Source organism: Hemitrygon akajei, chromosome 7 (genome assembly GCF_048418815.1).
Source record: "Hemitrygon akajei chromosome 7, sHemAka1.3, whole genome shotgun sequence".
Taxonomy (NCBI): domain Eukaryota; kingdom Metazoa; phylum Chordata; class Chondrichthyes; order Myliobatiformes; family Dasyatidae; genus Hemitrygon; species Hemitrygon akajei.
In genome coordinates this window covers 97817684-97843936 of record NC_133130.1, presented here as the reverse complement: position 1 = coordinate 97843936, position 26253 = coordinate 97817684, and the positions used below count along the sequence as shown (strand labels likewise).

The 26253-nt window shown below is 40.7% G+C and overlaps 1 protein-coding gene across 8 annotated transcripts in view; it reads right to left on the bottom strand.

Moving 5' to 3' along the window:
- map4k3a (mitogen-activated protein kinase kinase kinase kinase 3a) overlaps nucleotides 1-26253 on the bottom strand; it is a 275670-nt gene that overhangs the window by 122027 nt on the left and 127390 nt on the right. For all 8 annotated transcript variants that reach the window (XM_073051531.1, XM_073051530.1, XM_073051535.1 and 5 more), the window contains exons 4-8: nucleotides 25534-25598; nucleotides 23889-23944; nucleotides 23132-23179; nucleotides 16181-16223; nucleotides 14654-14726 (exon numbers count right to left, since the gene is read on the bottom strand). In XM_073051531.1, coding sequence (XP_072907632.1) covers nucleotides 14654-14726; nucleotides 16181-16223; nucleotides 23132-23179; nucleotides 23889-23944; nucleotides 25534-25598 — 285 coding nt within the window. The remainder of the gene's footprint in view (nucleotides 1-14653; nucleotides 14727-16180; nucleotides 16224-23131; nucleotides 23180-23888; nucleotides 23945-25533; nucleotides 25599-26253) is intronic.

The following is a 26253-nucleotide window of genomic DNA, read 5'->3' as shown; positions in this document are numbered from 1 at the left end:
TTGGAGAGGTTTCTTTTCATGAAAGTCTGCACCCCTTTTTCTCCAAACATACCTTTGCTCATTGCGGCCAAAAAGTTCTATTTTAACTTCATCAGTCCACAGGACTTGTTTCCAAAATGCATCAGGCCTGTTTAGATGTTACTTTGCAAACTTCTGACACTGAATTTTGTGGTGAGGATGCAGGAAAGGTTTTCTTCTGATGACTCTTCCATGAAGATCATATTTGTGCAGGTGTCGCTGCACAGTAGAACAGTGCACCACCGCTCCAAAGTCTGCTAAATCTTCCTGAAGGTCTTTTGCAGTCAAACGGGGGTTTTGATTTGCTTTATAGCAATCCTACAAGCAGTTCTCTTGGAAAGTTTTCTTGGTCTTCCAGACCTCAACTTGACCTCCACCATTCCTGTTAATTGCCATTTCTTAATTACATTACGAACTGAGGAAATGGGTACCTAAAAACGCGTTGCTATCTTCTTATAGCCTTCTCCTGCCTTGTGGGCAACATTTGTTTTAATTTTTAGAGTGCTAGGCAGCTGCTTAGAGGAGCCCATGGCTGCTGATTACTGGGCCAAAGTTTGAGGAGTCAGGGTATTTATAAAGCTTTGAAATTTGCATCGCCTGGCCTTTACTAACGATGACTGTGAACAAGCCATAGCCCTAACAAACTAATTAAGGTCTGAGACCTTAGTAAAAGTTATCTGAGAACTCAAATCTCTTGGGGTGCCCAAACTTTTGCATGGTGCTCCTTTCCTTTTTTTCAGTCTAAAATCGTACAAAACAAAAATAATACACTAATCTTGTTTAAAATGTTGAAAAGAATGTTCCATCTTTAACTTTCTGACTTTTGGAGATCAGTTCATCTTCTACTCACTTAACTATTCACAGTAACAGAAATTTTGACCAGGAGTGACCAAACCTTTGCATGCCACTGTATATACCTGGCAGACATACTGAAATATGAAGTATATGAAGTTAGGATGGCTAGTCATGGAGAGGTTTTCAGAGTGCTTCCCATATAGCACCATCCTTTAAGGTAATTCAAGAGAGATTGAGATTGTGTGAAGGTACAGCATAAAAGTCACCCTTGTATGGTCTTATCACAATGTATAAAGCCCCAAGTGCTGGTTACTTATATTGATAAGCTGAATCAGTCCCCTAATCCTTACAAACATGCAGCAAGGCCCAACAGAGCTATGACAAAGGATAGATAGAAACATAGAAAACCTACAGCACAATACAGGCCCTTCAGCCAGCAAAGCTGTGTCGAACATGCCCTTACCTTAGAACTACCTTGTCTTACCCTTAGCCCTCTATTTTTCAAAGCTCCAAATAGCCATCCAGGAGTCTCTTAAAAGACCCTATAGTTTCTGCCCCCAACACCACCACCACCACCACCAGCAGCAGCAGTAAAAAAAACTTACCCCGACATCTACTCTGTTCCTACTTCTAAGCACCTTAAAACTACGCCCTCTCGTGCTAGCCATTTCAGCCCTGGGGAAAAAACCTCTGACTATCCACACAATCAATGCCTCTCATTATCTTGTACACCTCTATCAGGTCACCTCTCAACGTACATCAATTGTACACCTCTCAACACCTCTTGATGCTTTCCAAAAGCTCATCCTTCGTCACTCCAGAGAGAAAAGGCCGAGTTCATTCAACCTATTCTCATGAGGCATGCTCCCCATTCCAGGCAACATCCTTGTAAATCTCCTCTGCACCCTTTCTATGGTTTCCACGTCCTTCTTGTAGTGAGGCGACCAAAATTGAACACATTACTCCAAGTGGGGTCTGACCACGGTCTTATATTGCTGCAACATTACCTCTTGGCACTTAAACTCATTTCCACGATTGATGAAGGCCTACACACCATATGATCCACAAAGCAATGTCCCCTTGGATCCCATGCCTCCTTACTTTCTCAATAAGCCGTGCATGGGGTACCTTATCAAAAGCCTTGCTAAAATCCATATACACTACATCTACGGCTCTACCCTCATCAATTTGCTTAGTCACAACCTCAAAAATTTCAATCAGGCTCCTAAGGCACGACCTGCCTTTGACAAAGCCATGCTGACTATTCCTAATCATATTACGCCTCTCCAAATGTTCATAAATCCTGCCTCTCAGGATCTTCTCCATCAACTTACCAACCACTGAAGTAAGACTCACTGGTCTATAATTTCCTGGGCTATCCCTACTCCCTTTTTTGAATAAGGGAACAACATCCACAACCCTCCAATCCTCTGTAACCTCTCCCGTCCTCATTGATGATGCAAAGATCTTTGCCAGAAGCTCAGCAATCTCCTCCCTCGCCTCCCACAATAGCCTGGGGTACATCCCATCCAGTCCCGGTGACTTATCCAACTTGATGCTTTCCAAAAGCTCCAGCACATCCTCTTCCTTAATATCTATATGCTCAAGCGTCCCTAAAATCGCCAAGATCCTTTTCCGTAGTGAATACTGAAGTATTCGTACCTCTGCTATCTCCTCCAGTTACACACACACTTTTCCACTGTCACACTTGATTGGTCCTATTCTCTCACGTCTTATCCTCTTGCTCTTCACATACTTGTAGAATGCCTTGGGGTTTTCCTTAATCCTGCTCACTAAGGCCTTCTCATGGCCCCTTCTGGCTCTCCTAATTTCATTCTTCAGCTCCTTCCTGCTAGTCTTATAATCTTCTAGATCTCTATCATTACCTAGTTTTTTGAACCTTTCGTAAGCTCTTCTTTTCTTCTTGACTAGATTTACAACAGCCTTTGTACACCATGGTTCCTGTACCCTACCATCCTTTCCCTGTCTCATTGGAACATATCTACACAGAATCCCATGCAAATATCCCCTGAACATTTGCCACATTTCTGCCATGTTTCCCTGAGAACATCTGTTTCCAATTTATGCTTCCACATTCCTGCCTGACAACCTCATATTCCTCCTTACTCCATTTAAGCGTTTTGCTAACTTGTCTGTTCCTATCCCTCTCCAATACTATGGAAAAGGAGATAGAATTGTGATCACTATCTCCAAAATGCTCTCCCACTGAGAGACCTGACACCTGACCAGGTTCATTTCCCAATACCGGATCAAGTACAGCCTCTCCTTTTGTAGGCTTATCTATATATTGTGTCAAGAAACCTTCCTGAACACACCTAACAAACTTCACCCCACCTAAATTCCTCACTCTAGGGAGATGCCAATCAATATTTGGGAAACTAGTATCTCCCACCGCAACAACCCTATTATTATTACTCCTTTCCAGAATCTGTCTCCTTATCTGCTTCTTGATGTACCTGTTACTATTGGGTGGTCTATATCCAGTAGAGTTATTGACCCCTTCCTATTTCAAACTTCCACCCACAGAAACTCCGTAGACAACCCCTCCATGACTTCCTCCTTTTCTGCAGCCGTGACACTATCTCTGATCAACAGTACCATGCCCCCACCTCTTTTGCCTCCCTCCCTAAAATAGGATAGGTGTGAACATTTAAACAATGGTTACCCCATACTGCAGAAACTGTAAAACATACATTAAAAGGATGCACGCACTATTTCAAGCACGCCAACTGCTGCTCACAGATCTATCAAAAATCTTTAACATGTTAAACATCGCAAGGGCCAACTCCCAAAATCCTCAGTTAAGTAGTATCAAAGAACACTCACTAGTCTTCAGCATATATCACTGGGTTACCCAATATCTACATCAAACTGAATACCAGAAAGGCATTAACCTCTAGGGGTGTAGTGAACACATTTTTAAAACTATACTTTGCATTTTCATCATTATTTAGAAATCAGAAGGTAGAGCTTAGAAGGGTTAATGGCGTCTAACAGTGACTCCTTTGTTTGCATCTTCGGAAACAGCTCTATTTCTGTCTTTAATATCTCTGTTTTTCCTTTTCAGGGTTCTTTTGAAGACCCTGACCTGGAGTTACACGCTGACTACGGTTCTTTGCAGGAATGGGACCCACTCTCGGGGTTCCATAACTGGCCGTTGTTCGGCATGCCAAAGGCTCCGCCCGAGAGTCCGGCTCGGATTCGGAAGCCTAGGATCTTGGGACTCTGGAGACGGACAGTTCAAGGGTCAGTGTCACGACAGGAGACCCGTGTGTCATCGGGGGAGTCGAAATATCTATGGCTGTGAACCTGGAGACCCGGGATCTTTGCGATCTTCAGGCACAAAGCTAAAAAAAAAGCGACGTAACGGACTTTTAACATCATAAACCAGCGAGTGGTATGTCTTGCCACTCTCCGGGAAAATAGAGACACCTCCTTCTCCCTTATTAGGGAGAGAGAGAAAACCTGCTGTATGTCAAATACCGGGTGAAATGCAAAGTCTTTGGGGTAACTGCAAGTCTGTGTCATTGTTATTGCTTTGCTCATGCTTGAATGCTCGGTGACAATGCCGATGCTTTTTTTGCCAGTGGGCATGGGGGGGATTGTTGCTTGCTGCTGCTGCTGCTTATGCGCGGAAGGGGGGAGCTGGGGGGACTTTGGGTTTTTAACATTTAACTGTCATTCATTCTTTGGGGCACTCCTCTGTTTTCATGATGGTTGGCGAAGAAAAATCATATCAGGATGTATATTGTATACATCTCTCTGACATTAAATTGTACCTTTGAACCTTTGAAATCCAGTGCAGAACAAGCCCTTCTGGCCCAACGAGCTGCACTGCCCAGTAACCCACCTTCTAAGAATAGCATAATCACAGAACAATTTACACTACAAATTTGTTGAGGTTGCCTAGTGTATCTGATGCAGCCTCCTCCAGTCTGGTGAGACCTAATGTAAATTTGGGGACCACTTTGTCAGACATCTCTGTTCCATCCTCCAAAAGTGGAACTTCCCAGTAGCCAAACAATTTAAATCCTATCCCCATTCCAGTTCCTACATGTCAGTCCACAGCCTCCTCTTCAGTCACAATGAGGCCACTCTCAGGGTGCAGGAGCAACACTTCATATTCTGTTTGGGTAGCCTCCAACCTGATGGATTAAACAGCCATTTCTCCTTCCAATAATTTATTTTTTCTCCCCCCTCTTCTATTCCCTACTCAGGCCTCTTACCTCTTCTCTTTACCTGCCTATCACTTCTGTCCTTTCTCCCAAGGTCTACTCTCTTTTCCTATCAGATTCCTTTTTTTCAAGCCCTTTACCTTTCCCACTCACCTGGCTTCATCTTCTAGCTAATCTTCATTCTCCTCCTGTCCCTCCATGTTTTTATTCTGGTGCCTTCCCCCTTCCTTTCCAGTCCTGAAGAGGATTTTGGCCAAAACATCAACCATTTCCATAGATGCTGCCTGACCTACTGAGTTCCTCCAGTATTTTGTGTGTGTTGCTTTGGATTTCCAGCAGCAGCATAATCTCATGTTTACAATTTACAATGACCAATTTACTATTAACCAGTGTGTCTTCAGACTGTGGGAGGAAACTGGAAATTTGCAGGCTTACAGGAAGAACATACAAGCTTCGTGCAGATGGCACAGGAACTGAATTCCGAAACACCCTGAGCCATAACAGTTTCGTGATAACTACTACACTACCATGGCATATAAAACCAACAATCTCATCTCAACGAAGAAGCAATGCATAAACAGGGCATACATTGTCTTTACGTATATAAAATCACCTCTCCCCTTCCTATTATCTAGGCGCACCTGACACTCTTTACAGGTGAGGCATCTTCCAATCTAATGTACAATACAATGTGATCACCTTCACATTGCAGTACAGGTGATAACTTTGCAAAGTAGTTGCACTCAACCTGTAGATGTCATCCCCAAAGCTCCTTACTTGCCACTTGATTTCTCCATCCATTATTACTTGGACATATTTATCTGTGGCCCCTGCACTGTTATAACAAGGTCCAACACAAGCTTGAGAAACAACATGTCATCCTGTTAGGGCAAGCTACAGCCTTTTGGACTCTAGTATTACAATACTGTGCAAAAGTCTTAGGCACATGTAAAAAATTCTGTGAAGAGAAGATGCTTTCAAAAAAATGAAAAATTTCTAAATATCAAAAAATGTACTACAAACAGCAGTAAACTGTAAAAACCTAAATCAAATCAATATTTGGTGTGACCACCCTTTGCCATTAAAAGTGCAACAATTCTCGTAGGTGCACTGCCATGCAGTTTTATAGAAAATCAGCTGATAGGTTGTTTCGAGCATCTTGGAAAACTTAACACAGTTCTTCTACAGACATTGGCTGTCTTGCTTGCTTCTGTCTCTTCAGGTAATCCTAGACAGCCCCTGAGATCTGGGCTTTCTGGAGTCTATACCATCTGTTGCAGAACCCCTTGTTCTTTTTTTTTTTGCTGAAGATAGTTCTTTATGAACTTGGTCGTGTATTTGGAATCATCGTCCTGCTACAGACTGATCAGACACACCTCTCTGATGGTATTGTGTGATGGATGAGAATCTGCATGCACTTCTCAGCATTGCAGATTCCATTATTTCTGGCCAGATCACCAACTCCATTTATAAAAATGCAACACCAAACCTGCAGAGAACCTCCGTCATGCTTCCTGTTGGCTGCAGACACTCGTCCATGTAGCACCCTCCAGGTCTTCTACCTACAAACAGCCTCCTGTCTGAGCCAAAAAATTCAAAATTTGACTTGTCAGTCCAAAGCACTTGCTACCATTGTTCAGCCCCACCAGTCTTTGTGTTTTTGTGCATAGGTGAATCTCCTGGCTTTGTTTCCACTTCAGAGGAAGGGCTTTTTTGGTAGCAACTCTTCCATGAAGACCATTTCTGACAAGATTTCTCCAGAATATAGAGGGGTGTACTTGAGTTCCAGTGGTTTTTGTCAATTCAGACCTGATAGCAGCGCTGGATGTCTACCAATTTAGAATGGACGTCAGTTTGATGTATCTCTTGTCTGCTGCACTCCGTCTCCGTGGCCGACCATTGCATTTCTGGTCCTCAACCCTGTCAGTTTCTTTGTGCTTCTTTAGAAGTGCTTGGACAATACATTGAAACTTCTGTCTGCTGCAAAATTTCTGCTTGGGAGAGATCTTCCTGATGCAGGATGACCACCTTGTGTCTTGTTGCTATGCTCACTCTTGCCAAGGTGCAACAACTCATGATTTGAAGGTTAAATTGTCATATCAGCCACACCCTAACCTTTTAGCTTGGTTGCCCTTCGCCCGGTTTGATTCCTTCTACACCCATTTCTACTTCAGTTAATCAGTTTAGTTCATTCAGCTCATTATGTCATAGAACATTACATCATCCTGTTATATTTGTTTAATCATGCACTGGCTATATACCTCCAAAGTAATCAAGTTTTTATTTGAAAAGTGGTCCATTACTTAAAATGTTACTTTCTTTAATGAAATACAAACATTTCTCTAACATTTCATTTTTTGGAAAATGAATGTTTGGAAAAATACAATTTGCTCTGTTCTATGCACACAAATACAGAAGGCAAAAAGTAAACATACATAAAAAATTTAGGGGTGCCTAAGAATTTTGCACAGTACTATAGATCCAAAGTTCAAAGTAAATTCATTATCGAAGTACATAACACGTCACCACATAAAACCCTGAGATTCATTTTCTTGTGCACACACTCAATAAATCTAATAACCTTAACAGAATCAATGAAAAACCAGACATCAACAGGGCAGACAACCAGTGTGGAAAAGTCAATAAACTGTGCAAACACAAAAAGAAAGAAAAGAAAAATAAACAGTTCAGCGATGGGGCAAATAAAGTTCAGTGAAGATATGAAGTTATTCTCACTGGTTCAACCTGAGAGTTGAAGGTTAAATAGCTGTTCCTGAACCTGGTGGTGTGGGTCCTGAAGCCCCTGTGCCTTCTTCCTGATGGCAGCATCAAGAAGAAAGCATGACCTGAATTGGGTGATGGGGGTCCCTTACGTTGGAGGTTACTGTCCCGAGACAATGCCCCGTGTATATGTGCTCAATGGAGGGGAGGGCTTTACCCATAATGGAATGAGCCATATCCATTACTTTTTTTTGGAAAGATTTTTGTTTAACAGAATTGGTGTTTCCATACCAGGTAGTGACGCAACCATTAATATACCACTATAGAAGTTTGTCAAAGATTTAGATGTCATGACAAATCCTTGCAAACTTCTAAGGAAGTAGAGGCACTGCTGTGCTTTCTTTGTAGTTGCACTTATGTGCTGGGCCCAGGACAGATCTTCTGAAATGATAACACCAAGGAACTAAGTCTTTGATCCTCTCCATCTCTGATCCTCCAACGGGAACTGGCTCATGGAACTTTGGTTTTCTCCTCCTGAAATCAATAATCAGCACCTTCGTCTTGCTGACACTGAGTAAGAGGATGTTGTTATGGCACCACTTACCCAGATTTTCAATCTCCCTCCTATATGCTGATACATTATCACCTTTGATTTGGCCTATGACAGTGGTGTCGTCAGCAAACTTAAATATGACACTAGAGCTGTACTTAGCCACACAGCCTTGTGGTACTCCTGTGCTGATGCAGAATGTGGAGGAGATGTTGTTTCCAATCCAAAACAGCTGGGGTCTGCAAGTGAGGATATCGAGGATTCAAATGCACAAGGGGGCATTGAGGCCAAGGTCTTGAAGCTTATGGATTAATTTTGAGTGGATGATAGTACTGAATGCGAAGCTTTAGTTGATAAAGTATCCTGATGTATGCATCTTTGCTGTCCAGGTGTTCCATGGTTAAGTGAAGAGCCAATGAAATGCTATCTGCTATGGACCTGCTGTGCTGGTTGGCAAATTGGAGCAAATCCAAATCACTTCTCAGGCAGGAGTTGATATGTTTCATCACCAGCCTGTCAAAACAATTCATCACAGCGAATGTAAATGCTACTGGACGATAGTCACTGAGGAAGGTTACCATATTCTGCTCAGGCACTGGTATAATTGAAGCCTGCTTGAAGCAGGTGGGTACCTCAGACTGCTAAGTGAGAGGTTAAAAATCTCAGTGAACACTCCAGTCAATTGAACAGCGCAGGTCGTTAGTACTTTGCCAGGTACCCACCCTGAAGGATGCTCTCACATCGGCCTCAGAGAGTGAAATCACAAGGTCACTAAGGGATGTGAGAGTTTGTGATGGTTCCTCCATGTTTTGATGATCAAAATGAGCATAGAAGACTTCCAGCTCATTTGGAAGCGAAGCCCTGCCACAAATGTAGGGCATACTTTGTTGATTCAAGTTTAGTCCAGAATTGCCACTTTGCCCGAGATGGCTTCCCAAGATCATACCTGGGCCTCTTCTAACTTTCTTAGTCACCAAGAAATGCCACTGATCTGGCCCTCAGCAGATTGCAGATCTAATAGTTCATCCAGGGTTTCTGGTTGGGGAAGACTCTGAATGACTTTGTAGGGACGCACTCGTCGGTGACACCTGCGTACAATGCTCCCATCGTTGACATCTTCTGGATAAACCATGAAACCATCTATTTCATTTCTTTTATGTCTTTTATGTTTGTTTTTCATCTTGAATGTGATTCTGGAACTGTTGGAGCCTGTGATTTGCAGTCTGGAGATCGTTTGGGTGTTTCTCCGAGAGGATTCGAGAAGGCAGAGGCAGCGTGCACGAACCTCGTGGCAAGAAGACTGTGGGACAGGATATGACCCAATGTTTGACTCCATTTTGCCAATTAAACCTTCCATTGTTCACCGATTAAAGAGGTAAGGGAGATTGAAACAGAGGCCAAAGCAGAAGGCGAGTGTTGGCTACCTGTGTTTTGATCGCTGGTGGGATCACTCCGCTGCCAGACAGGGGAGACTGCCTTTTGACAGCTGGTGGGATCACTCCGCTGCCAGACAGGGGAGACTGCCTTTTGATTGCTGGTGGGATCACTCCGCTGCCAGACAGGGGAGACTGCCTTTTGATCGCTGGTGGGATCACTCCGCTGCCAGACAGGGGAAACTGCCTTTTGACAGCTGGTGGGATCGCTCCGCTGCCAGACAGGGGAGACTGCCTTTTGATCGCTGGTGGGATCACTCCGCTGCCAGACAGGGGAGACTGCCTTTTGATCGCTGGTGGGATCACTCCGCTGCCAGACAGGGGAAACTGCCTTTTGACAGCTGGTGGGATCACTCCGCTGCCAGACAGGGGAGACTGCCTTTTGACAGCTGGTGGGATCGCTCCGCTGCCAGACAGGGGAAACTGCCTTTTGATCGCTGGTGGGATCACTCCGCTGCCAGACAGGGGAGACTGCCTTTTGACAGCTGGTGGGATCACTCCGCTGCCAGACAGGGGAGACTGCCTTTTGACAGCTGGTGGGATCGCTCCGCTGCCAGACAGGGGAAACTGCCTTTTGATCGCTGGTGGGATCACTCCGCTGCCAGACAGGGAAGCTTGTGTGACCTGTTGCTGTGCCCAGAGAAAACTCAACTTTTGTGTATTTTGGATCATGAACTTGGACTATGGCTATTTTCACAGTCTTATATTCTGTGTTTTTCACCTGATCTTTCTTGTTTTTGTGTGTGGAGAAGGAGGATTTGGGGGTTGATGCGCCTGATCAGGATTTTGTTCGTCTTTTTGTGCCGGGGGGGTGGGAGGGTGATGATCGTGCTGCCATTCTCTTCATTTTTTCTCTCTGGAGTAGCTATCTGGAGAAGAAGAATTTGAGAGTTGTATACTTTGATAATAAATGAACCTTCAAAGTCCGTGATAACCACAGTGTATTCATTCAGATCCACTGACTCGAAGCTATCCTGTAGCTGCTCCTTTGCCTCCCATGACCATGTCATCGTTGTCCTAATCTCTGGAGCCTTGCTCTTTAGTGTCTACCTGTCGGCAAGTTGAAGGACAGCCAAGTGATCAGATTTGCTGAAATGCAGTCTGTGCATGGAATGATAGGCATCCCTTGTCCTAGTATAGCAGTGGTCTAGTAGACTTCTGGTGCTACAAGTTACATGCTGACTGTAATTGGGCAGATATTTCTTCAAACAAGCTTGATTGAAATCTCCAACTATGATAATGAAATGCGTCGGGCAAACTGTTTCTTGTTTGCTGACAGCATCATGCATTATTTCAGGTGGTATTACACTGCAGTCAGGATCATAGAGGGGAACTCTCTTGATGAATAGAACAGGTAGCATTTGATTATTATGTGTTCAAGGTCAAGGAACATGAGTATGACAAAACCATCACATCAGAGCACTAGATTTTAACATGAAATACACTCCCACTTTTTCCATTTCCGAATCGGCAGTTCGATTTAGATAGATAGATAGATAGATAGATACTTTATTCATCCCCATGGGGAAATTCAACTTTTTTCCAATGTCCCATACACTTGTTGTAGCAAAACTAATTACATACAATACTTAACTCAGTAAAAAATATGATATGCATCTAAATCACTATCTCAAAAAGCATTAATAATAGCTTTTAAAAAGTTCTTAAGTCCTGGCGGTAGAATTGTAAAGCCTAATGGCATTGGGGAGTATTGACCTCTTCATCCTGTCTGAGGAGCATTGCATCGATAGAAACCTGTCGCTGAAACTGCTTCTCTGTCTCTGGATGGTGCTATGTAGAGGATGTTCAGAGTTATCCATAATTGACCGTAGCCTACTCAGCGCCCTTCGCTCAGCTACCGATGTTAAACTCTCCAGTACTTCGCCCACGACAGAGCCCGCCTTCCTTACCAGCTTATTAAGACGTGAGGCGTCCCTCTTCTTAATGCTTCCTCCCCAACACGCCACCACAAAGAAGAGGGCGCTCTCCACAACTGACCTATAGAACATCTTCAGCATCTCACTACAGACATTGAATGACGCCAACCTTCTTAGGAAGTGCATTCGACTCTGTGCCTTCCTGCACAAGGCATCTGTGTTGGCAGTCCAGTCCAGCTTCTTGTCTAACTGTACTCCCAGATACTTGTAGGTCTTAACCTGCTCCACACATTCTCCATTAATGATCACTGGCTCCATATGAGGCCTAGATCTCCTAAAGTCCACCACCATCTCCTTGGTCTTGGTGATATTGAGACGCAGGTAGTTTGAGTTGCACCATATCACAAAGTCCTGTATCAGTTTCCTATACTCCTCCTCCTGTCCATTCCTGACACACCCCACTATGGCCGTGTCATCAGCGAACTTCTGCACATGGCAGGACTCCGAGTTATATTGGAAGTCTGATGTGTACAGGGTGAACAGGACCGGAGAGAGTACGGTTCCCTGCGGCGTCCCTGTGCTGCTGACCACCGTGTCAGACCTACAGTCTCCCAACCGCACATACTGAGGTCTATCTGTCAAGTAGTCCACTATCCAATCCACCATGTGAGAGTCTACTCCCATCTCCGTTAGTTTGTGCCTTAAGATCTTGGGCTGGATGGTGTTAAAGGCACTAGAGAAGTCAAGGAATGTAATCCTCACAGCACAACTGACCCCATCTAGGTGAGAGAGTGATTTGTGCAGCAAATACGTGATAGCATCCTCCACTCCCACCTTCTCCTTATACGCAAACTGAAGAGGATCCTGGGCGTGCCTGGTTTGTGGCCTCAGATACTGTATTATCAGCCGCTCCATGGTCTTCATCACGTGCGACGTCAAGGCAACAGGTCTGAAGTCATTCAACTCCTTTGGTTGTGGTTTCTTCGGTACCGGGACAATACAGGATGTTTTCCACTGTCTGGGTACTCTTCTCTGCTCCAGGCTCATGTTGAAGATGCGCTGTAGTGGTTCTCCCAGCTCAGTCGCACAGGCCCTCAGTAATCGTGGGGAAACTCCATCCGGTCCAGCCGCCTTGCTGGTACAGATCTTCCTCAGTTGACCTTCCACCTGTGCAGCCGTTATCCTGTGTATTGAGAAGCCGTTGGGTCTGATCACCGTATCTGGCATACTCTAAGTACTATAAAACACAACAATTCCTCATTTCCCCGCGATAGAGCACCTGTACCCTTGAAGTCCTCAATTTTGTTCTCAAGTGACTGCACATTTGCCTTTAGGTAACTTGCTTTCTCTCCACCCGTATCAGAATTGGCCATTGATAACAGTCATTCACCTGTTTTCATTCTCCACTGGTATGGTGCGGGGCATGTCCCATATAAGTCAACAACACATACACAAAGAAGTGTCATGTGCTTAAATTGCCACATTAACTCATTTGTTCTCATCCTATCAGAAATATTCCCTTTATTGTACACATACCTCTACCCAACCTCTATTACTGAAAGCCAATTAGCTTTCTCTTTTCTCAGACCTGAAATATTAGCTGTGTCTCTATCCACAGACGTTTCCTGCTCTGCAGAGTGTTTTCAATATATTTTTTTTATTAATGGAGAGAAACCTTGGATTTGTCCAAAGAATCGCTCGTGCAAATCTCTGAAGGCTCATCAACAAGTGCATACTGTATCAAATAATCCTGCTGCAGATTATAGCTCATTATTTTCTAGAAATTTTTATCTTGTTAACTTTCACACATAAAGAGAACCAATACAGTGGTACAGAACAGAGCAAACTTCCACACTTGATATTGGCAGTCGTCACAGGCAGCTTTAAATTATTGGGTGGTGTGGGGTGGGGGGGGGGGAGCTGAATCTATTCTGGCTTTGAGTGCAGAAATCTGGGCCTAGGTCCCTTTCTGACAAACTTGTTAAGAAGGGAAAAGGAAAAAACAAACACAAAGAGTAGTACAATTTTAAAAAACACAATGAAAAATGATCCATGTATAGAAATGGCCACCTCATCTTCATAGGATGTGATTAATTTATCCATTTATATTATATACCTTGAACTAAAGATTAATAATACATACAAAATAGGAGTTGACCACAGAGGCTGACCAGTTTCATACTTTCCAGTTTGACTGCAAATGACTTTCCACATTATGGCAAATAAAACAAAAATAAAGTACTGCTAAAGAATACTTCCAGGTTTTGTAAAACATTTCAAAGATGACTGTCCTTCAAACTACATCACCCGGATCAGGTAATTACCAAGCTCACCAGTACAATATAAAGCAAGCATGCAGCACATTTTATCCACTCACAAGGCCAGCTAGGACATTGTCTTCATTAGAACAATTAACAATTCCTAATTAATTAAGATGGTAGTTGGGATGTTCAAGAGATGAAGGATGCTGAATAAATTGCCTTCTATGAACACATTCTGATTTACTTTGAAGAATGCTCAGAAAGTCAGTCAGCCAGAAAAATGAAGACTTCCCTGATCTGCTGCCAATCTAAGATCTCATAGTATATGCCTTGTTAATACAATTTAGATTCAAATGTGAACAATAAACTTCAAATAAAAACAAACATTTGACCTACAAGAGTATCAGGGGATGCAGGGAAAGAGTGAGAAAGTAACATCAAGTTCTGCAATAGATCAGCCTCAATATTATTAAATACGATTCAAGAAGGCACTCTTGTTCCTCTTTCTTACTTCCATATAAAAGAAGAATGTAAAAATATCTGATAACTAGCTGAAGAATAACTTTGGAATAAATAGGATACCATGGGTGCTGTAGAATGAGGAAGTACTAAACTTACTAACTTAATTTATGAATCTTGAGGTCAAACACTGGGATATATCAAAATCTGTATAAGTAAAGAGAAATCAATTTCTGTAGTCGGCTGTAAATTTTAACATATCCGCTGTGCTTAATTATCCCTACAGCATTAACACCTCATAATCACAAATAAATAAATCACAAATAGAGAAAAATGACATTACCAATATGGAGTACCAATAAACGATTTCCTTTTTGCTATAGTTGCAGTAATCTGTGCAGAAACTCCAAAATCAGCTGTAATGCAAAAAGCAGGATAACAATTACATTAAAAGATGTTCCATTTATTTAACCTGTTTCTAGTCTTTGCATCCTTCCCTGATGTGCCAGTGCCAAGGGTCTACATTTTAATTGTTTCACTCAGGTCCTTTCTGCAACCAACATGATATCAGGTCATTCTGATGTCTCTACTTCCTCAGAAAGCTAAAGAAATTTGGCATGTCCCCGTTCACCCTCACTAATTTTTATCAATTCACCATAAAAAGACATCCTTTCTGGGTGCATCACAGCAAGGCATGGTAACTGCTCTGCCCATGACCACGAGAAATAGCAGAGGTGTGGACACAGCTCAGCACAACACAGAAACCAGCTTCCCCTCCATGGGCTCTGCCTACACTTCCCACAGCTTCAGTAAAACAGCCAACATAATCAAAGATCCCGTTCAACCCAGAAATTCTCTCTTCCTTCCCCCTCCCATCAAGCATAAGATACAAGAGCCTAAAGGCTGAAAGCTTCTTTCCCGCTGCTAAGAGACTGTTAAATGGTGCCTAGTTTGATAACATGGACTCTTAACCTCACAATCTAACCTATCATGGCCTTGCACCTTACTGTTTTGTCTGTACTGCACTTTCTCTGTAACACACTATTCTGGATCATGTTATTGTTTTCCCTTGTACTAACTCAAAGTACTGATATTATGAAATGATCTGTACCAATGGCACTCAAAATAATTTTTCACTGTACCTATCATTTTTATTCACCAATTTGTGATACAGCACTGTGCAATAAAAACAGTGCAATGCTTTCCATTCACTTCTTATTGAGAAACCCAAGTCACATTGAATTGTAGGTATGCAACAAATATTTTAAGGGACTTGCAAACAAAGGCCCTTCATTAAAATCTGACTTTTATTAAAGCTGCAATTGTTATAGTGAAACAAAACAAAACTCCCTTTGCACTATAAATTTAAACAGGGAATTACTGGAACAGCTCCATTAAACCAGAATGAATAGACATTCAGACCAAGATATCTGAAATTTCATCCCTTAATCTTTCTCTTTTTGCCTTTAAGAATAATACTTTTGGTCATCATGCTATTTCACTCGGTGCCCAATTTAGTGAACATTCCTGTGACTAAGTATTTTACAAATAAGTCATTCTATTGTAGATTTATAAACAAGTTTAAATCTTTTTTTCAACCCTGACAGTTTAGATCTTTTCAAAACCTGGCTTACAATTTCTGTTCCACTCTTCCTGATCTGCTTTACAAATGCGAGCACTCTGATTTTCCAATTTCCTTTTATCCTTCGACTTCTTTACTCTCATTTTTAAACCTTGCATTTGGAATAATATTCATGAATATGAACAAGCCACAATATGGAAACCCCAATTCCATTTACATTAAAAATTTGCAATAGCCAGTAACAATCATTAATAATTTATTAATTCTGAAAAGAGAATATATTCTTACCTAATTTCACATGGCCATTATCTGTCAGAAGAATATTTGCCCCCTTAAATGGGAAAATGTAAAATTCAATATACTAAATACTTTGCTTACATATTTAATATCATATAGTTAGTTTCCAACTGATATCAAGTAATCGTATTATTATAAATAGAATTACACATTTTTACAGAAATTTCTGGGTGTTAGTTGTTTAATAGTTCGTTGATTCACGGTAGCAAACTTAATGGACTACAAATGTACACATCACATTCAAAACACTGATGTTTCCTTTATCCACAAGTGTTCCTTAACCTGCTGAATTTTTCCAATACTTTGTTTTTGCTTCAGATTTCCAGCATCTCTTTTCCTCCCCCTGATTTTCTTATCATATCATTTGTTCTTAATCAACTCAGGAATGTAAAACAAACATACATGGGAAACAAAATCACTGCAATTGTTGGGCATCTAAAGAAGTACTAAAAACAAGTTAGGCAGTAGCAGATTCTAATTTGGACCAAAATATCAATAAAAGTCTAAGCAAGAATATCAAAGCATTTCTCCCTGATAAAATACAACATTATGATTAATATGGATGAAAAAGTATGCGACTTCAACATTCTGATTAAATCAACCATTGAAATTATCTCTACTTCACAATAGAGTCTGACACTTTACAAACTTGGTTACAAAGCCAAGGCCCTTCTCATCCATGTTGCGACCATGAATGAGTAACACTATTGTGGGACTGATGATAACAGGATTCCCTCTAAAGTCTTCCAACTTGACTGTATTACCTATCCAAACTACCATGTTTGGTTGTGTGATACATACCAAAAATTGCTCAGAGCCCTCTGTGATAATTTGTGTTTTACTCTTCATTATTTAAAATCCACTCAATCCCAACACTTTTTTCCCCAGGTACTGTCTTTTGCTCACATATTTCTCTTCCTTCAGAATTTCAAACTCCGTTATATTTCACCTTGCAAATGTTCCCCTGTACTCAATGCTCTGATGTCTGCCTTTAATTTACCTCTCTGTACAAACCAAATTCATAATCAGCCAATCTTTACTATCTCACCTGGCTTCTAATTCTCTCATCTCAATCTCTAACAGCCAGCTTTCATTTCTACTTTAACAATCTTCCATGTCCACTCTTACGGATCTTTCAAATATCCCTCATAATGCCACTTTCACACTACCACCTATCCAAACTTTGTTATCCTACTCACCAGGAAACTTCTGCAGCTACTGATTCATTCAATTACACCCTCAATCTCCACCAGAGAATTGAAAGTCTATATCACCAGCTAAGTCCATTCTCCTTCCTTGCACGCACTGTTCCTCCACCTTCGTTGCATTAATTCAGAACTAGCCATACACCCCAGGTTTTCTGGATTATATAAAGCATCATTTACAGTTTCTAACTTCTGGCAAAACAGCTCATTACTCCAAGATCATTCTGTAAAGATAATCCTTAAATACTTTTCGTCCCTCCTAACCACCTGCTGAAAGCACTCCCCTGTGATCTTTTCACTTTCACATAAGAAAAAGCATGGGTCTGCTTGCACTGAGATCATCTGCCCAGTCACCATTTTTCATCAAAGGCTGCTTTGCCTTAAGCATGCATCTTCCCCAGATTCTCAATTCTCCCTCATTCTTCCCCACCCCCATCTCATGATCTCTCCCAGCTCATATGCACATGACCTACACTGTGCGCGTTCCACATCCTCTAAGCTGGCCATACAACTTCCATTCCGAGTTTCCATGTTGTATGATTTAGATAATGGTTCACTTTGTAAATTAATAGTGCTCCTCAAATGTAACACCTTTATCATTTCTCTTTTGCTTTCATTTGTGTCATACATTACTTCATTTTCAACCTGCTCTTCTTCTACAATTGTGCCTGTATCTTCTCAGATCAGTGCCCACATTCTCTGTAACTGCCTCCCTTCTCTTCAATCTTTAACACAGTTGAAGATACAATCATCCTCCATTGTCTTTCCAAATGAAATTCCCGTTTCATGGTTCCACATTCTGTCTACGAGATAGATAAAGATCTCCTGCCACTACTTCCATTTCGTCAAAGATCTATTCTTGAATTCACCCATTTTAAACCTACAAATCTTTTGGCAGCATTATCAGAAAACAAAACACCAGATTCCTCATGAACACCAATGTCATTCAGCCCTCTCTCAGTATTGTTTGCAGCCTGCTTGTGCAATATCCTACTTTGCATAAGCTGTTAGTTTCCCTTTAGTAATCAAGACTAAGACACTCAAACAGCATTCCTCTTTCGTCATTTCCATCAACTTGTCTCACCACAGTCTCATAGTGAAACTACCTTTATATACCTCAGTTTCTTATTAATTCCTGCAGAATCTATTTTAAAAAGCCTTTTGACTATTTAACTACTTGAGAGACAGCCAAGATGGTAACAGTGAACAGGGGTTAATAAAATTCAGCGATTTAAAAAATTTATTTACTCAGTGAACTTCCATGTGTTTATTGAAATAAAACAGAATTCCTGAAATAATGTATTTGTGATTCCATTGTATTGTTGTGTTGGATATACTGTAGATATTAATGTATACCACCCCCCCCCCCCCCCCCCAAGACAGCATGTTTCTATTTCTGGGTCACAGAGAGGCCATGAGATTCCCAACAGAATGCAACAGACCTTTGTTAGTCAACATTCCTCTGACAACAGCAAAGCTAAGAGACAAATTTTGAAAAAGGACCAGGCGCTGGAGAACTGTGTAAAGTGCTGCTCTGGGAGTTAGAAAAGGAAATTGAGTGAACACATTGGAGAAGTCTGCTCAAGCCTTTGTGTATGCACTATGGGGAGTTAAAGTTGTCCACCAACATTAGCATTATTATCAAGTTGTACCGTACAAAGTTTTAAGATTTCCGTGACAAGATATGGCTAGCTAAAGCATCACTGTTCAGAATTTGCTGCTGTTAGAATTAATAAATACAATGATTTAAGTTCATCCAGGTCAAGTTAGGTATATAGTACCACATAACAATTGATTAGATGTTAAATAAAATTCAGTTGCAATTATTGTATTTCATATCCTATTTGTATTTAGGTTCTTTCCAAAAATTCAGTAACTAATTTACTCCCATAACACAGCAATTTTATTTTTTTTTAAATCTCAGGTGAAAATTATTATATATCAACCTTTTGAAATATAATCTCTATTCATAAAACACAGACCCTCCATGCTCTTATTTCGTAGCATGCTTATCCAGTTTATCTTTAAATACAGCAAGATTATTTGCCCTAATCACTCCTTGCTAATTATAATTTTTACATTACTGTTTCTTCTTGGTTTAAGAAGTGTCTTCTAAATTCCTCATTGTACTTATCAGTGACAATCAGGGACACCCACTGGTGGAAAGATAGCCTTAAGCCTATCCAGGAGATTATTACATAGCTTTAAATAATTCAGTCGGGTCATTCTGCATCTCTCCCATCTCGACATAAAATAGTGACACATACAAAATGCTGGAGGAACTCAGCAGGTCAGGCAGTATCTATGGAGAGGAATAAACAGTTGACATTTCAAGCCGAGACCCTTCATCAGGATTGGAAAGGAAAGGGAAGAAGCCAGAATACGGAGGTGGAGTGAGGGGGAAGAGGACTAGCTAGAAGGAGATAGATAAACCCAGGTGGGTGGGAGAGTGGGTTTGAAGTGAGAAGCTGGGAGGTAATAGATGGAAAAGTTAAAGGGTTGAAAAAGAGTCATAATAATAATGATGATAATTATTATTAACACGTAGAGTCTGAATACAAGTATAATATTATCCTTGTAAAGCTCTCTTTTTTTTTTAAACAACTTATTAAATGCTTTTTGTTTCAATTAAGATATTCATAAGAGGGAAAACAATAAAAGTTCACAAAATGTATTCCTGGAGTAGATTATTTATTCTATGAGGGAAGACTTGAAGGAAATTTATATTAGGCAAGAAACGGTGTTGGATAGACTGTTGAGTCTGAAGGCTGATAAGTCCCCGGGACCTGATGGTCTGCATCCCAGGGTACTTAAAGAGGTGGCTCTAGAAATCGTGGACGCATTGGTAATCATTTTTCAATGTTCTATAGATTCAGGAACAGTTCCTGCTGATTGGAGGGTGGCTAATGTTGTCCCACTTTTCAAGAAAGGAGGGAGAGAGAAAACAGGGAATTATAGACCGGTTAGCCTGACGTCAGTGGTGGGAAAGATGCTGGAGTCAATTATAAAAGAGGAAATTACGACACATTTGGATAGCAGTAGAAGGATCAGTCCGAGTCAGCATGGATTTATGAAGGGAAAATCATGCTTGACTAATCTTCTGGAGTTTTTTGAGGATGTAACTATGAAAATGGACAAGGGAGAGCCAGTGGATGTAGTGTACCTGGACTTCCAGAAAGCTTTTGATAAAGTCCCACATAGGAGATTAGTGGGCAAAATTAGGGCACATGGTATTGGGGGCAGAGTACTGACATGGATTGAAAATTGGCTGGCTGACAGGAAACAAAGAGTAGCGATCAACGGGTCCCTTTCGGAATGGCAGGCTGTGACCAGTGGGGTACCACAAGGTTTGATGCTGGGACCGCAGCTGTTTACAATATACATTAATGATTTAGATGAAAGGATTAAAAGTAACATTAGCAAATTTGCTGATGACACAAAGCTGGGTGGCAGTGTGAAATGTCAGGAAGATGTTATGAGAATGCAGGGTGACTTGCACAGGTTGGGTGAGTGGGCAAATGTATGGCAGATGCAGTTTAATGTGGATAAATGTGAGGTTATCCACTTTGGTGGCAAGAACAGGAAGGCAGAGTACTATCTAAATGGAGTCAAGTTAGGAAAAGGGGAAGCACAACGAGATCTAGGTGTTCTTGTACATCAGTCAATGAAAGCAAGCATGCAGGTTCAGCAGGCAGTGAAGAAAGCTAATGGCATGCTGGCCTTTATAACAAGAGGAATTGAGTACAGGAGTAAATAGGTCCTTCTGCAGCTGTACAGGGCCCTGGTGAGACCCCACCTGGAGTATTGTGTGCAGTTTTGGTCTCCAAATTTGAGGAAGGACATTCTTGCTATTGAGGGAGTGCAGCGTAGGTTCACAAGGTTAATTCCCAGAATGGCGGGACTGTCATATGTTGAAAGATTGGAGCGACTGGGCTTGTATCCACTGGAATTTAGAAGGATGAGAGGGGATCTGATTGAGACATATAAGATTATTAAGGGATTGGACACGCTGGAGTCAGGAAGCATGTTCCCGCTGATGGGTGAGTCCAGAACTAGAGGCCACAGTTTAAGAATAAGGGGTAGGCCATTTAGAACTGAGATGTGGAAAAACTTTTTCCATGCAGAGAGAGGCGGATATATGGAATGCTCTACCCCAGAAGGCAGTGGAGGCCAAGTCTCTGGATGCATTCAAGAGAGAGTTAGATAGAGCTCTTATAGATAGCAGGGTCAAGGGATATGGGAAAAGGGCAGGAAAGGGGTACTGATTATGTATGATCAGCCATGAATGGCGGTGCTGGCTAGAAGGGCCGAATGGCCTACTCCTGCACCTATTGTCTATTGTCTATTGACTAAGGAAAGCACACCCTATACGCCAGCAGTTTAGAAGAAAGAGAAGTAACCTAATCAAAACATGCACAATTCTGACTGTTTGACAAGTTAGATGCAAGGATGAGGTTTCTTTCTCCAGTTGAATTCCATAGAACCAAATAGAACAATCTCAAAATCAGTGACGGATATAAGCCAAAACAAAATTCTTTCACACAGAGCATGGTGAATCTTTGGAATTCTTTACTCAACAGAGTAAATGTGGAGATTCAGTCACTAAGTACATAAGGGGATAAGGATCAATGTGAGAAAATAACAATGAGATAAGAGTAGCCATGATCTTTTAAACGGCCTATTCCTCTATTCCTTTGGTTCTATATCGCTTTCACAGAATGAAGATCATAGGTATGTGCAGCTCTCCAAAACAGCATAACCAGTGACTGATACATTTCAGTTCAATCATCTGAGATATTAATTCCAGTTCTTTGTTGTGCTTGAAAAAATACAAGAATGTTCGTTGTTAATTTCCTGATTTATGCAACTGTATGTCAACCCCCTTCTACCAGATAACCTAAGCAGTACGTGGCCTCTTCAAGCTTCCTATCCTAATGTAATATTGACTGTGGTCTATTTTGAAACCTAATTTGATAATAACACTGCTTACTCATAATCATTTTGTATTTTGTTGCTTATTTCTTTAGCAAGAACTAAGCCACCAATTACACTACAGAGTACAATTTTAAATTATGCTTCTGATTCCAGAGACAGGTCGTTTTGTAAATTGAAAATGGCCATGTTACAGATACAAGTCAATGCATAACACCATTTCAACGTTTGCCTGTTTAGGTTGCTACCTTTAGCTCCTATTCTTTCCAACTTGCCTTTAATTCTGCAAAATATGAGAAATGACGACTGAAAGAAAAACATTTCTGGAGGTTTGGCATGAAACGACTCAAGCAACTTAATGAGTATTGTGGACCAACTATTTTGGGCTTTGCCCTCCTAATCAACTATAGCTCAAATCATTTGATAAACTCTAATTGGAATTGAAAGTTCAAGTACAAAGATTAAATGGCAAACCATGGGAGTACTGGAAGTGCCTTAGCTTGTGAAAAGCCACCTGTCTTCTGAGCAAACTTTGAGGTCCAATATTGAATATTTATATTAACTTGGCAAGGTGAATATAGATGTGGAGGAGACAGTCAGAGGCAACATTACTCCAGAGAATTATGGAGAATCACAAGCGGCGATCTAGTACAAGAGATTTTAAAACTTATACTCTTGCACATTCTACTTTAATCAAGTCAGTAATATACAGAAATTACAGAAATGAAAGAAAACTTGGCATGCCTTGCAATAAAAATTGATCGACAACCATTCAACAAAAGTTATCAACAATTCATTTATTTACCTTTATGTCTCTGTGCATTTTTCCTTTGCTATGAAGATAATATAAACCCTAACAAAAAAAGAATATTTAATGAAGTGTATTGTTATCATTTTCAGCTAATCAAGCAGATTTCAAGACACACTTGAATATTGTTATTGATGAATGGAAATGCAAACTGGGATATTTATTCTATTTAACAGATTCAAAAAAGCCCTTAATGATTTTCATTTCAGTTAAGAATTTACGGGGGCTGGGAACAAATCCTTAGAAATAAACCCAGCAGTTTAGGTGTGATATTAGCCAATTATCTTCCCTCAACTAGTTGAAATCTAGAACAATTACCCATCACAATCATTCCTCCCTTGGGAATAAAGTCCTAATCTATTCAAACGTTTCCCTATAACTGAGGTCCTCATGTCCTTGCACCATCTTTTCCTATTACAAATAATCAAGATCTTGTTTAACTTATGGTAATTATCACTTTAGGTACTATGGAAAACTATAAGAACACAGGGAATCAAATATGACCAATTCTTTCTTCAGTGTTGTAAGGCAGGATATTAGATACATAAACCATATCCCCTAGTTAGATGAAGGCAATTATACTAGCAACCATCCTAATCCTAAATGAGATAAACTAGCAGATAATCATTCATCTTGGAACTTTCCAGGCTGGAATCCGCCATACCAGACTAAAACTAAAACTAAACAGTTGACAACCATTCCAAGTGAAATTAGGAACTTCAGAAAAAATTATAGAAAGACTCAAATAAGTTACCTGTAGTGTTTCTCTGCACACGTAAGCTATCTGTAGTTCTGATAAAGGTCCTGTCACTTTTTAAAAAAAGCATAATCAATGTATGATACTAGTTTAAAATCATAAAGCATGCTCAATTACATTCAAACGTCTCTAAAAATTATAACATGAAAGACAAGGCTCTACATTTAGAGTATTTGCTTCATTTAACCTTGCCCCTTTTCAGAATCCGATATGTCAGCTCATCCATCTTCTTCCACCCTGTATCTCTCCATTTTAAATGAATTAGAAAGTCTCATCCCTTCCTAAATGCTTGACAATGACCATTAATTGAGTGGTTTAAAGTCAGAATGAAAAAATCTTTTTCAGTGATCACATTTGATGAATTGTCAGATCTGTTACATCCTCTGTTACATCCACTTCCGGAACTTTGACAGAGTCAGGAACAGTTATTACCATGCAACCATCAAGTTCCTCAACCAGTGTGGATAACTTCACTCACCCCAACACTGAACTGATTCCACAACCTATGGACTTACTTTCAAGGATTCTATAACTTATGCTCTCAAAGTTTGGTTGTTTATTTATTACTTTTTTTTTGCAATTGGTACAATTTGTTGTCTTTTGCACATTGGTTGATTGTCCGTCTTTGTTGTGAACAGTCTTTCATTGATTCTATTGTGTTTCTTTGTATTTACTGGGAATACCTGCAAGAAAGAGAGTCCAGAGGAGGTTCACAAGAATGATTCCATGAATGAAAGGATTAACGTATGAGAAGCATTTGATGGCACTGGGCCCATAATCACTGGAGTTTAGAAGAATGGGGTGGGGGGGGGGTCCTCATTGAAATCTGTCGAATATTGAAAGGCCTAGATGGAGTCGATGTAGAGATGATGTTTTCTAAATGGGGGAGTCCAGGACCAGAGGGCACAGCCTCAGCATACAGGGACATCCATTTATAACAGAGATGAGAAACAAATTCTTTATCAAGGGGGTGGTGAATCTGTGGAATTCATTACTACAGATGGCTTTGGAGGCCAAATCATTGAATATATTTAAAGCAGAGATTGATAGGTTCTTATTTAGTCAGGGTATCAAAGGTTACTGGGAGAAGGTAGGAGAACAGGGTTGTGAGAGTAGACTCAATAGGCCGAGTGGCCTAATTCTGTCCTGTCTAATGGTCTTATAGTCTAAAATGAATCTCAGAGTAGTATATGGTGGCACGTATCTATTTTGATAATATATTTACTTTGTACTTTGAAATCCATACTGCACACTCTCTGGGGTGTCAGGATTATAGCACCATAGAATTTCCAACAGTTTTTAAGTAATGAGGTTTATAAAGTTGAGAACCAAATTTGTAACAACAGCAATCAATTGTTAATTTACTGAAAATATTAAGCAGGATTACAAAATAAATATTTACTAAGGTTAAAAAAAACAGCTCTCAGGCACAAAATGTGATTGTATAAAGGAATATGTAAAACATACCATACTGTTACATTTGATGAAAACTATGTTTCATAAAAATTATATTAGAGCTCATTATGAGTGAATAAATTACGTCTTGGATGTAGAGTTTTCATTTGGGGGAAAACATTTGTAATTTTCACACATTTCTATTTATTATTCAAGCATCATTTTAAAAATAGATTTGCATACTCACCATGATAAATATCTTGTAATGACCCACCACCACAAAACTCCATACAGATCCATAACTTGTCGCGTCTGAATTAAAGGAAAAAGACAACTCCATTTCTCAATTCCGAACAATCATACCCCTCAAGACTTTGCACACAGTCATAAAAAGCAAAAGTTTTTACTACGGCTTTAGGGAGCACTTCTAGTATTGAAGTCTTAAGATCCAGCATTTCTTTGAAATAGTTTCCTAGGGTCTGGGATGACACCTTGCCCACCCTTCAGCTGCAGTAACATTAAAACATGGAATACACAAGTACAGCAGAGTACAGGCCCTTCAGCCTAAAACGTTGTGTATATACATACTCAACGATCAATCTAACCCTCCATTTCTCTTACATCCAATTGTCTAAGAGTCTCTTAAATGTCTCTATTGTATCCACCTCTACCACCATTCCATCTATGCATTCCAGGAACCTAAAACCCTGTGAAAAAAAATCTTCCTCTAATATCTGTCTTAAATTTTCTTCCACTCATCTTAAACACATGCCCTCTAACCAGTGCTGCCCTGGGAGAAAGGTACTAGCTGTTCACACTATCTATGCCTCTCATAATCTAATACACTTCTGTCAAGTCACCTCCCATACTCCTTCACTCGAAAGAGAAAAGCAGTAGCTCCCTGAACATTTCCTCATAAGACATGCCCTCTAATCTAGACAGCACCCTCCCTAAAGCTCTCACATCA